This window comes from Somniosus microcephalus, chromosome 11 (assembly GCF_052327205.1).
Source record: "Somniosus microcephalus isolate GS21.2 chromosome 11, FLI_Smic_1.0, whole genome shotgun sequence".
Classification (NCBI taxonomy): Eukaryota; Metazoa; Chordata; class Chondrichthyes; order Squaliformes; family Somniosidae; genus Somniosus; species Somniosus microcephalus.
The window spans coordinates 47193106-47206260 of record NC_140997.1 but is presented as its reverse complement, the minus strand read 5'-3'; the positions used below and the strand labels follow the sequence as shown (position 1 = coordinate 47206260).

Sequence of the window (13155 nt, the reverse complement as noted above, 5' to 3'; positions counted from 1 at the left end):
ATTAAACCTCTCTGAAGAGTGGATTGTTTACTATTGCGTGTTTGTTTCAAAAATTTATTGTGGTTAATTGTTCAAGTTATTACAATCTCTGAATGCCTTTGACATTTGATGGTGGTCTGTGAAAATGCAATGCTTATTTCCAGGTACTAATTGTGAGAAAGCAAAGTGCAGAGAACGCATGATAAAAGTGTAGTTTTGTTACAGTTCAACTTTTAAACAGCTGGCTTTATACTCTGATTTTAAAAGGGGCAAATACATAGGCGGAATATGATTTGGAGAAAGCTCATTTTGTTTTGAGCAGAAGCTATTCAAGCAAGATGTAGCATATACATGTACTGCGCAACTACTTTTCAACGTGTTCATATCATTTCGAGGTTTAGGATCCCTTTAAATTCACATTTGTTCCACCTTTTGTTCACATTATTCCCCTTTTGTATGTTCAATGCATTTATAGACATTGATAGACTACCTAGCTAAAGCGCCCTTCTTAATTGAAGATTTTAAAAAATCATGAGTATGATTTAAACTGTGATCAATCAGCAGGCTGGAAATTTCACTACATGCAATTTGAAAACTGCATTCCTAATTGTTGTGGGAACAAATTGCTTCTGTCACTAGCAGTAGGATTTTTAAAAGATTTTAAGCAGAAATAAAGTGGACTTGAATCACTGTTCCACATTCTGTAAAATGTGGAAATTGAGACTGTTTTGTTCTCTATACAATCATCTCAATGTAGAAATAGGAACTTGTTCCTGTAATACATTCCAGTAATCACAAGAACTAGGAGCAGGAGTAGGCCATACAGCCCTTCAAGCCTGCCCCACCATTCAATAAGATCATGGCTGATCTTTGACCCCAACTTCACTTTCCTGCCCGTTCCCCATATCCCTTGATTCCCCCAGAGTCCCAAAATCTATATATCTCAGCCTTGAATATACTCAACGACTCAGCATCCACAACTCTTTGGGTAGAGAATTCCAAATATTCACAACCCTCTGAAGAAATTCCTCCCCATCTCAGTCTTAAGTGGTCGACCCCTTATCCTGAGTCTGTGTCCCCTAGTTCTGGACACTCCAGCCAGGGGAAACAACCTCTCAGCATCTACCCTGTCAATCCCCCTCAGTATCTTGTATGTTTCAATGAGATCACCTCTCTTCTAAACTCCAGAGTATAGGCCCAATCTGCTCAATCTCTCCTCCCAGGACAAGTCCCTCATCACAGGGATCAATGTGAACCTTTGTTCCACTGCCTCTAAAGCAAGTATGACCTTCCTCTGATAAGACCCACCTAAATCTCTCAACACCAATATTTAATAGTTTCTCACCATTTAAAAAATATGTTTTTTTCTATTCTTCCTACCAAAATGAATAACCTCACATTTACCCACATTATATTCCATCTGCCACTTTACTGTCCACTCACTTAACCTGTCCTTTTGTAGGCTCTGTGTCCTCATAGCTTACTTTCCCACCTAGCTTGTATTGTCAGCAAACTTGGATACATTCCTTTCATCCAAGTCATTAATATAGATTGTAAATAGCTGAGGCCCAAGCACTGATCCTTGCGGCACCCCACTAGTTACAGCCAGCCAACTGGAAAATGGCCCATTTATCCCTACTCCGTTTTCTGTCTGTTAACCAATCCTCTATGCATGCGAATATATTGGCCCAGTAATTCCTGTCGGGGGCTTGCCGCGCGTGCAAGCCCCCGATGTGCACTTAACCGGCGCGCTGAAACCTGGCCCGCAGTGGATTTCCTGTAAGTGGCCCGGTTCTGATGTCGGCGCGCTGTGCTAACCTGACCCAGCGGCGTAGTTAGTGCGATGTGCCGGCTGGGATCAGGTGAGCGCTGTTCAGCCAATCAGGGGAGGGGAAACTTCATTCATAAGTTTGATAGTAAAGACTGTCAAACTCATGAAAAGTACGGCACCCCAAAACACTACTTAAACTTTAAATAAAATTTTAAAAAGCATCCCAATAATTAAATTAACTGAATAACTTTTAAAAAAAAAAACTATTTTAAACAATTAATCAAATTTTTGAAAAAAATAAATTTTAAAAAAATAGGGTCTAAAACTAAACTTAACTTACTGTAGATTCTTTAAAAATAATAAACCTGTGGGGGAAAAAAATTCTAAATTGTACTAAAAGACCACTTACCTGTAAAACTAAGTACTTACGTGTGGTTTTTCAATGCGTAAAAACCGGAGCCCTTTACACATGAGCAAATCTGTAAAAATACAGGAAATCCAAGTCGCACGCGCTGCCCAATACCGCGCATGCGTTCAGCCTCTTAACCCCTTGGGTCAGAGGACAGGAAATGCTGGTTTTCAGTGCATGTGCTGTGCATGCTGAAAACCGGCAATTCCTCCTGGCACACGCGTGAGTACCCTGTCCGTACTCACGCGTTGTGACAGGAATTACTGGGTCATTACCCCAACCCCATGAACCCTTGCGGAGCAACCTTTTATGTGGCACCTCATCGAATGCCTTTTGGAAATCCAAGTATATTACATCCACTAATTCCCCTTGTATCTACCCTGCTAGTTACATCCTCAAAATTCTAATAAATTTGTTAAACACTATTTCCCTTTCATAAAACCATGTTGACTCTGCCTAATCATATGATGTTCTTAGTGCCCTGTTACCATTTCCTTGATAATGGATTCAAGCATTTCCCTGACGACTGATGTCAGGCTAACTGGCCTGTAGTTCCCTGTTTTCTCTCCCTCTTTCCTTGAATAGTGGGGTTACATTTGCTATCTTCCAATTTGCTGGGACCGTTCTAGAATCTAGGGAATTTTGGAAGATCACAACCAATGCATCCACTATCTCTGCAGGCACACAATCAGTTCCTTCCTGCACCATATCTGTATCTCACTTTTCAAATCTCACTTCTGTGACTGAACCTGTAAATTGTTATTGTGACCTAGGTACCAAATCACAATTCATTTACTGTTTTAAAAAAAATAAGTTTGTATCTTGCAGATGCACTAAAAAAAATGAAGTGTAGTTCATCAACCTTTTCAAGTGCTTTTTTGGTGTTTTTGAAATAGCTTTTACAGAAATTCTGAACCTTTTGAAATGAAGCATACCATCAGTCACCCTGATCAGTGTCTCCATCTACTTGTGCAGCAGAATTCTTCCCAATTGTCTGTTCTTCAGTTTCTTGGGAAAGTCATGATATGGTGGTACAAAACATTTTGAACACCTAATGTTCAGGATTCTTGGGCACACTTGAGTTCAGGTATAATGGCATTCACCAATGCTGATCAAAGCGGTTATACAAATTATAGTCAAGTTGAACTAGCATTTTATTATAAAGACCTCTTATGTAACCACCACTGTCTTGTATTATCACCATAGTTTCAAATAATTAATACAAATGATATCTTGGATGGGACTTTGCATGGTTTGTGCTCTACCAGAATTGTTTCTGTTCACTGTATTTTGAGTATGTTTTCTGTTGATTTGTTACACACCTAGTAAAACTACAGTACTAGCAATAGGTTATTAGTACTGAACCCAAATTATCCCAACTAGCTTTGGACTTTTAATACTTGCTGAATTATAAAATGTGTAGTTTTCTCCTCTTTCCGTATTGTATTTTCTAAGGGCAATTTAATTTTTTTTTTAAGGTTTGAATTTCCTGAGCATTTGCCCCTAGACGAGTTTCTGCAGAAATCCGATCCCAAGGATTCAGCTAATTACATACTACATGCAGTGTTGGTGCACAGTGGAGATAACCATGGTGGACATTATGTAGTCTACCTAAACCCTAAGGGTGATGGTAAAGTGAGTATATAAACCACTGATGAAGTAGCTATACTTGATGGGCGTGTTATTGATGAGCAAGCCAAAGTAACCGTTCGGGTGTTGCGTAAAATGTGGAATTTGTGTGAAAAGTTGAACATTTTTAGCATAACCCATTTAAGGTGATTGATTACAATTTTGTAATTGGCTTAACATTAGCTCCTGATCAGTTTACTAGGGCCACCATTTTTTTTTAGTTCTTTGGGTGGGAGGATCAACCTTGGATATATTGCATTTAAAACTGTCCCCTAGAGCAGTTGGAATTTTAAGTTTCTGGATCATTGTGGATGATTTTTAAAAGCTAGAAATAGCCATTTTATTTGTTTAGAGAAGAAACATTTCTTTTTATACATCAGTTAGCTACAAACTTGCAGGAACAAAGGCTCAGTGAACAGGTTATTTTAAAACGTGTCTTTTATTCTATGCAAACATTCGTTTTTTCAAGTTGCATAGTCATTCATTTATAGCTTAGAATTTTATTTTATTTTATAACAGGACTAGACAGACTAGATGCAGGAAGAATGTTCCCGATGGCAGGGGAGTCCAGAACCAGGGGTCACAGTCTAAGGATAAGGGGTAAGCCATTTAGGACAGAGATGAGGAGGAATTTCTTCACCCAGAGTGTGGTGAACCTGTGGAATTTTCTACCACAGAAGGCAGTTGAGGCCAACTTATTAAATATATTCAAGAAGGAGTTAGATATATTTCTTAAGGCTAAAGGGATCAAGGGATATGGGGAGAAGGCAGGGACCGGGTACTGAGTTTGGATGATCAGCCATGATCTCATTGAATGGCGGAGCAGGCTCGAGGGGCCGAATGGCCTACTCCTGCTCCTATCTTCTATGTTTCTAGCTGTTGAGAACAATATTAGTATAGTGAAATGTGTTAAACACACCTTTGATCGGGGGCTTCAAGCTGCAACTCTTACCTGTTATGTAGCTGGGAAATAGTTTTTTTTAAAGGTTGTAAATTTCATGCCTAATCTGATATTCTTTATCCTGAATACAACGTTGCTACAAATTGAAGGATGCTGCTTTTAAAGAAAACTATTCAAGAAGTAAATGCTACCAAATATGGGAATGTAGATGTGTCTTTAGGATTTTACTTTTTTGGTTCTCTGAATAGTTTTAGGGTAAGAAGCTACTTTTAATCATTCCTCTTTCAAATACTAAAAGTGAAATTAGTCTTTACTATTTCAGACTTCATTTTTTAGTGTGTTGAAAGATCAATTTGCATTTCCAGTTTCTTATAATTTTTTAAAACACGGACATTATAAAAATGATGGTGGCTGATGCACCCGAGTGCTATGTGTCTTTAGCAGAAGTTAGAGTCTTAGGGCTATTTGTCATTCAAGCTGCTTCTGTTGATTACTCATCAGTTTTTGGCTGCTATGTAGAAGTGACCCAAACATCACTTGCCGGTAAAACTTGTCTTTAAACTGGCTTTCTGGTGGCTGACCGCAGTTCTGATCATGCTTACTTTCTCAGCCGGGTGCTTAGTTATGAGCAGCCTGCAATGGGAAAATTATTTTTTGATGTAATCTCTTGAACTCATTTAACAAATCTGCATGTTTTTATGGCCAGCAAACCTTCGGGATTAGGGGAAAGGTGGTGTGTGACAATGTGGAAATTTTACTGCCTAGGTTTAAATGTTATTCTGGTCTGACCAGTATACTGCATTGCACGCATCATTCAGCTGTAATATATTTGAAACCTTCAATATGCAAATTGTAATGTTATTTTGTTGACGAATGGGGGGAAAAAAACAAAGAATTATAGAGGAACTGGTGATAAACTGATAACATGCTTTAGAAGGCATATTTTGTGAATGGCATGAGAATTTTACGCAAGTTCCTTTCCGTGCCCACCCCAAAGTAACAGCCGTGCAAGGAATTCTGATTAATTTCAGTACTTTTTGTGTTTTTTAATAAGGTGCTAGTTTAGAGGATTTACTGACCGAGTGAAGATGCTGACTTGACACCAACCTCAATTAATGCAAGCAATAGTCCAGAGCGTTTCAATTGTTAGCGTTCAGTTTTTTTCATACAATTAGGCTCTACACTATCATTAGCATTACTGTCTTTAAAAATAAAAAGGGTCAATGGCTCTGGAGAAATGCGGTATGGTACTGAAGTATCCAGGCCAAGAGAATGCCAGGTTTTGTTCCAAGTCTATGCTTCCCTCCCTCCCTTTGTGGCAGAGTAGATCTCACATGAATGGCTATCAAGGGAGAGTTAACAGAAGCCCGACTGCAACTATTGAAGCCTCTGCAAGTGAGTCGTTGCCTAAGGAGAGCATGGAACTCAAGGCAGGGTGGTGGAGGGAGGAAAGAGGAGAATCATCTAAATTCAATAGCTTGATTTTTGACTCTGTATTTTGATGTTGATACTCTTACCTTCACCTTGGTTGCTTTACACAATTATCATACATTGGTATAAGCTATTTGCTTGCCTTGTGTGTTTTATTTTAAGTCATACTAAAATTTGTTATTTTATTACTTGTCAATGAAAGAGTGGCACAATTTATTTAAAGATTAGTTTTCTGCATCTTCTCTAATCCCACCACCTGGCTTAATTGTCTTCCCGTTCTTGTATCATTTTAGTCTTTAAACCAGAAGCATCCATTTTTGTAACTTTTGATCACTAGAGCAGAGTACTGTACTTGTATTGACTGTTGAAAATTATGTTGGAAAGTTGCTAACTTGAGATTTTCAGAATTGATTGAGGGTATTATTGTGCACTCATTCCCTTTTGTAATTAGAGGGACAGTGCTTTGGCTTAATTCCCCAAACTTCAGTTAGTACTTTATTATTTCTTTAGCACAGCTTTTTTTTTTTTTTATATAAAGAGATTCTTTAATGTGTGGTCCCAGAAGCATGCAACATCAAGAAGCTGCTCAAGTTAGTATGCTAACTTTTGACGGTGTGATTATACACCATAATGGCAACACTACCATAATTATTTGTTTGTAGCCTATGTTTAGGGCATCATGTGCTGTTATCTGTTCTGTCCTGTTGGCCCATTGGGTACCACTCATCTTCACACTAGTGGCCCCTTTTGATATTGGCTCAGAAGAGCAAGATGCAGAATCAGTTTGGGTGGAGATAAGAAATAATAAGGCAAAGAAGTCACAGGTGGGCGTAGTCTATAGGCCCCCTAACAGTAGCTACACTGTTGGACAGAGTATAAATCAAGAAATAATGGAGGCTTGTAAGAAAGGTAAAGCAATAATCATGGGCGATTTTAATCTTCATTTTGATTAGACGAATCAAATTGGCCAAGGTAGCCTCGAGGAAGAGTTCATAGCGTATATCCGGGATGGTTTCCTAGAACAATACATTGTGGAACCAACCAGGGAGCAGGCTAACTTAGATCTGGAACTGTGTAATGAGACAGGATTAATACATGATCTCATAGTAAAGGATCCTTTAGGAAAGAGTGATCATATTCAAATTCAGTTGGAGGGTGAGAAAGTTGGGTCTCAAACCAGTGTCCTGATCTTAAATAAAGGCAGTTACAAAGGTATGAAGTAAAATAGATTAATGGGTAAGACGGTTGATAAGCAATGGCAGACATTTAAGGAGATATTTCATAACTCAACAAAAATATATTCCAGTGAGAAAGAAAGACCCTGAGAAGGATGAACCATCCGTGGCTAACTAAAGGATGGTATCAAATTGAAAACCAAGGCATACAATGTTGCCCAGATTAGTGGAAGGCCAGAGGATTGGGAAATGTTTAAAAAGCAGCAAAGGACGACTAAAAAAATAATAGAGAAGATGGATTATGAGAGTAAATGAGCAAGAAATATAAAAACAGATAGCAAGAGCATCTACGGGTATATAAAAAGGAAGAGTAGCTAAAGTAAACGGTCCCTTAGAGGATGAGACTGGGGAATTAATAATGAGGAACAGGGAAATGGCAGAGACTTTGAACAAATATTTTGTATCGGTCTTCACGATAGACACTAAAACCATCCCAATAACACATAATCAAGGGGCAATAGGGAGGGGGGAACTTAAAACAATCACTATCACTAAAGAAAAAGTACTCGGTAAAATAATGGGACTAAAGGTGAACAACTCCCCTGGACCTGATGGTCTGCATCCTGGGGTCTTAAAAGAGGTGGCTGCAGAGATAGTGGATGCTTTGGTTGCAATCTACCAAAATTCTCTGGATTCTGGAGAGGTCCCAGTGGATTGGAAAACCGCAAATGTAACGCCCCTATTTAAGAAGGGAGGGAGACAGAAAGCAGGAAACTATAGACCAGTTAGCCTAACATCTGTCATTGGCAAAGTGCTGGAGTCCATTATTAAGGAAGCAGTAGCAGGACATTTAGAAAATCATAATACAGTCAAGCAGAGTCAGCATGGTTTTATGAAAGGGAAATCATGTTTGACAAATTTGCTGCCGTTCTTTGAGGATGTAACGAGCAGGGTGGATAAAGGAGAACCAGTGGATGTAGTGTATTTGGATTTCCAGAAGGCATTCGATAAGGTGCCACATAATGGGTTACTGCACAAGATAAGAGTTCACTGGGTTGGGGGTAATATATTAGCATGGATAGAGGATTGGCTAACTAACAGAAAGCAGAGAGTCGGAATAAATGGGTCATTTTCCAGTTGGCAAATGGTAACTAGTGGGGTGCCACAGAGATCAGTGCTGGGGTCTCATCTATTTACAATCTATATTAATAACTTGGATGAAGGGGCCGAGTGTAATGTAGCCAAATTTGCTGCTGATACAAAGATAGGTGGGAAGGCAAGTGGTGAGGAGGACACACAGAATCTGCAAAGGGATATAAACAGGCTAAGTGAGTGGGCAAACATTTGGCAGATGGAGTATAATATGGGAAAGTGTGAGATTATCCACTTTGGTAAGAAAAATAAAAAAGCAAATTATTTAAATGGAGAGAGATTACAAAATGCTGCAGTACAGAGGGACCTGGGGGTCCTTGTGCATGAAACACAAAAAATTAGCATGCAGGTACAGCAAGTAATCTGGAAGGCAAATGGAATGTTGACCTTCATTGCAAGGGGGTTGGAGTATAAAAGCAGGGAAATCCTGCTACAATTGTACAGGGTATTGGTGAGGTCGCACCTTGAGTACTGCGTACAGTTTTTTAAGGAGGTATATACTTGCATTGGAGGCAGTTCAGAGAAAAGGTTCACTAGGTTGATTCCTGAGGTGAAGGGGTTATCTTATGAAAGGTTGAGCAGGCTGGGCCTATACTCATTGGAATTTAGAAAAATGAGAGGTGATCTTATTGAAACATATAAGATACTGAGGGGGCTCGACAAGGTAGATGCAGAGAGGATGTTTCCCCTCGTGGGGGAATCTAGAACTAGGGGGCATAGTTTCAGAATAAGGGGTCGCCCATTTAAAACGGAGATGAGGAGGAATTTCTTCTGAGGGTCGTAAATCTGGAATTCTCTGCCCCAGAGAGCTGTGGAGGCTGGGTCAATGAATATATTTAAGGTGGAGATGGACAGATTTTTGAACAATGAGGGAGTGATAGGTTATGGGGAGCGGGCAGGGAAATGGAGCTGAGCCCAAGATCAGATCAGCCATGATCTCATGAAATGGCAGAGCTGGCTCGGGGGGCCAAATGGCCTACTCCTGCTCCTATTATGTTCTTTTAGAGCATTTCAGTTACATTTTGGAATAGAATGAAGGATTTAATTCTGTTTATTTTTCTCTCTTTCTAAGTGGTGTAAATTTGATGACGACGTTGTATCAAGGTGTACAAAAGAAGAAGCAATTGAACACAACTATGGAGGTCATGATGATGATTTATCTGTGCGACACTGCACCAATGCATACATGCTGGTGTACATCAGAGAATCAAAACTACGTAAGCAAGTTTTGAGTGCAGGATAGTGAACTGTCTGCCCTCTGAATGTTTTGCAGATGTTTCAGTGCACCGATCCAATTAACAGGTCTTTAAATGGTGGTTGGTCATTAATAAAGGGGCTCACATTGGCCACATAATTTAATAAGCCATTTCTTCTCAGACCAGTCCCAAAGTTCCTTTTCAAGTATACGCAGTGGCATTGTAGTGATGGTGGCTTTTTGTGGGTAGCAGTTTCCACAATCAATCAATCTTGGTAGATTGGTAGGGTTTTGATACATTAATGGACAGTCCACCATATAGATGCTATCCTGTACATTATAGGTCTATATATTAAATAGAACAAATTTCTGATTAACAAATGCAGCAAATGTTCTTGGTCTAAGCTTGTCTAGCAACGTATTATGTTATAAATTAACCTAAATTGTGCGCTTTCCAGCATCAAAAGCAAACTGCTTCCAATGTTGACATGTGCATGCATTGCTTTTGCTGAGTGTTGTTGACTTGTTAAACTGAGGCACCATCTGCCTGATCAGGTGGATGCAAAAAGATCACATGGCACATTTTTGAAGAGCAGTGTGTTCTTCAGGAATCCTGGCCAATATTCCTCCTTGAACTAACCATCAAAACCAATTAACTCGTTACTCATCTTTGTTGATTGTGAAATCTTGTTTGCAAATTGGCTCATGTATTTGCCTGCAAAACAAGTACACTAAGTAATTTATTGGCTGTGAAGCACTTTGGGTCTTCCTGAGATGTGAGGGCCACTTGGGTTGAATTGACTAGTTTGGTTTTAGATATTTGTCCCATTTTTAGGCTTGTGTGTCAGGCAATTTATGTGAATACAAATGTGTTCAAACCACTCTGTTTAAAGATGAGGTTTTACACGTGGTCACAGACCAAAGCATTCCACAGCAACTGGTTGAGCGTCTGCAAGAAGAGAAGAGGGTGGAGGCTCAGAAAAGAAAGGAAAGACAAGAAGCACATCTCTACATGCAAGTGCAGGTACTGCAGCACTTGTCTATCGTGTCAATCCATGAACGTGTCATTCTTGCTGCACTCGCCTGTCACACGATACATTTTCTGTTTTTGGTGTCTGAAATTTTTCTTTGGTGGGTTTAGGAACTAAACAGTGCACCTGAAAACTTGAATGTCTGAAAATGTGCAATAAATCCCAAATAGATCACTTAGGTTTTTTTTGCTTTGAAAATTTACTTCACCCACTGTACTTTGATTTATCCATTATCCAGTGAAACATTTGTTTTCATTTTTTTAAAAAAAAATGTAATTGTTCTTCATTCAACATTTCTCTTTTCCCCCACACACGCGCGCACACACACACACACCCACCCCCCCCTGTAGGAATGCAGGCTCACTTGACAGGTTCTGGGCAGTCGTGTCCTGATCACATGAAAATCTTGCGTGACATTGCAGAGATGTAGCACTACACAGTATCTTCCTACTTGCACATCATATTTAAACTGGACTTGACGCAAGCGCTTTCCAACTCCAGGTTCTTTGTTCCTTGTGCCAGTCTTCTCGTGGTCAAAGGTTAGGACAGAGTCTTCAGCTTTTCAACAGTAGTTCTGATGTACATTAAACTCTTTTCCCCCGCCCACGTCTTCCCCCCCCCCCCCCATCCCCCTCGCTTTCCTCTGCCCACTTAAGGGTCTTCATTTTTAAGTTATAGAAACCCCAATATTTCACCCCTATAAGCCCTGCAGATTTAGAGTTTTGGTGAGGAAGAGTACTCTGAGGTTGCATTGGCTTGATAATTTCAGTTTAACTTGGTCTCAACTGGTGCAGGTCCTGAGCATGCTTTTTAATTTGCATTCAATGCAGATTGTTTGCAACATCACATGGTTTTCTCAGACACTGGAAAACTAGGCTGTGCCCAAGCTATACTTTTGTGGTGTGTAAAGGATGCGTGTCATTTAAAGAATGAATATTTTAAAAGGTAGGTAATTTGTGTTTTTGTAAATGGGGTGATAGGCCACGCTTGGGGAGAGTTTTAATACATCCTTCAAAATAAACACTATAGGTGAAGGCACATTTGTTGGTGACAAAATTCTGCTAGTAGTTGATTGAGAAAAATAAGTGAAAATTATTTTACAGGCTGTGTTCTGACGAACAACATTGCAGTCAAAACTGGTGCCAATAAACTGCAACACACCCTGGGAGAAATTTGGGGGCGAGGTGAAATTGGTCTTGGGCGGTAGCGTAAAAAGGGCGATAACGAATCGGTCGCTTGTTTTTGCACCCTGCCCAACTTTTTTTTCCGTGGACTCCAATTTCACGCCATAGTTTTCTTAGATGAATTGAATTGCTTAATGTAATTTTAATTAAGTGGCTGAAGAAAATGCAAACACCTTTTGTTCTATTGCAGTATTGTAAAAGTCTTTATTTCCAAATTAAAACTGGACAACTGATCCCTGCATTTTGTTTACTTTAGATAGTAACAGAAGACCAGTTCTGTGGACATCAGGGTAATGACATGTATGATGAAGAAAAGGTGAAATATACAGTGTTCAAAGTCCTGAAAAACGCCACGCTTGCAGAGTTTGTTCAGAATCTGTCGCAAACAATGGTGAGCATTTCCATAAGAAATGTTTGATACCATCAAAACTAGCAAGATATTGCTGCGTAAGAATTTTTTTATTGTCAAATGGCTTATTACAATCAAATAATTGAAATTGCTATGAAAAATTAAAAATGTGATTTTGAATCCATTTCCGGATCACTTTTGCAGGTCCACAGCAAAAGGTAGTGGGTATTGTGACATTACTTAAAGAGCAAAATAGCTGTACAACATTATCCTAATGGCAGTATTGCACAGATCAAGAGGTTCAGTGGAAAGTAAGCCTACTTCACTTGAGGTGACAGACTTTGATCGGCAGTAGCACTCTTAGAAGGTTGAGAGTTCATGCCCCAAATCAACAGACTTGAGTACATAATCTAGGCTGACTCTTCAATGCACTACTGAGTGTGCGCTGCACTGTGGAGGTATATTTCAGATGAGACATTATATTGAATCCTGTCTGCCCTCAAGTGGATATAAAAGATCCCACAAAGTTTTAGAAGAGCAGGGAGTTCTCACGATGTCCTGGCCAGCATTTATCCCTCAACCAACACCACCAAGAAACACGTTATCTGGTCGTTTGACGATTTGTTTGTGAAACCTTGCTGTGCAGAAAATAGTTGCCCCTTTTCCCGGCACTTCAAAAATACTTAATTGGCTGTGGGATATCCTGAGGTCATGAAGCTCTTGCTTTCTTGATGCTCTTCAGAGTTTGCAATTCAGGTTGCTTTACTTGACCTGTATTGTTTGATGCTGTTGCTTCCCTGCCTTGATGGGAGATGGTTTTTAACGTACGAAGAAGCAATGCAAGTATCTGCTGCACTATAATGGATGTGGTTTCTCCAGATAGTTGGGTAAACAGGACAAACCTAAACATCATATAAGGATTATCAATGTATCTGGGCAACTGTTACAC

The 13155-nt window shown here is 39.6% G+C and overlaps 1 protein-coding gene across 4 annotated transcripts in view; it reads left to right on the top strand.

The window, feature by feature from the left end:
- The window catches only part of usp7 (ubiquitin specific peptidase 7 (herpes virus-associated)), a 120678-nt gene that overhangs the window by 81190 nt on the left and 26333 nt on the right, over nt 1–13155 (top strand). For all 4 annotated transcript variants that reach the window (XM_086000616.1, XM_086000617.1, XM_086000615.1 and 1 more), the window contains 4 exons: nt 3638–3794; nt 9520–9664; nt 10536–10666; nt 12114–12248. In XM_086000616.1, the coding sequence (XP_085856742.1) occupies nt 3638–3794; nt 9520–9664; nt 10536–10666; nt 12114–12248 (568 nt within the window). The remainder of the gene's footprint in view (nt 1–3637; nt 3795–9519; nt 9665–10535; nt 10667–12113; nt 12249–13155) is intronic.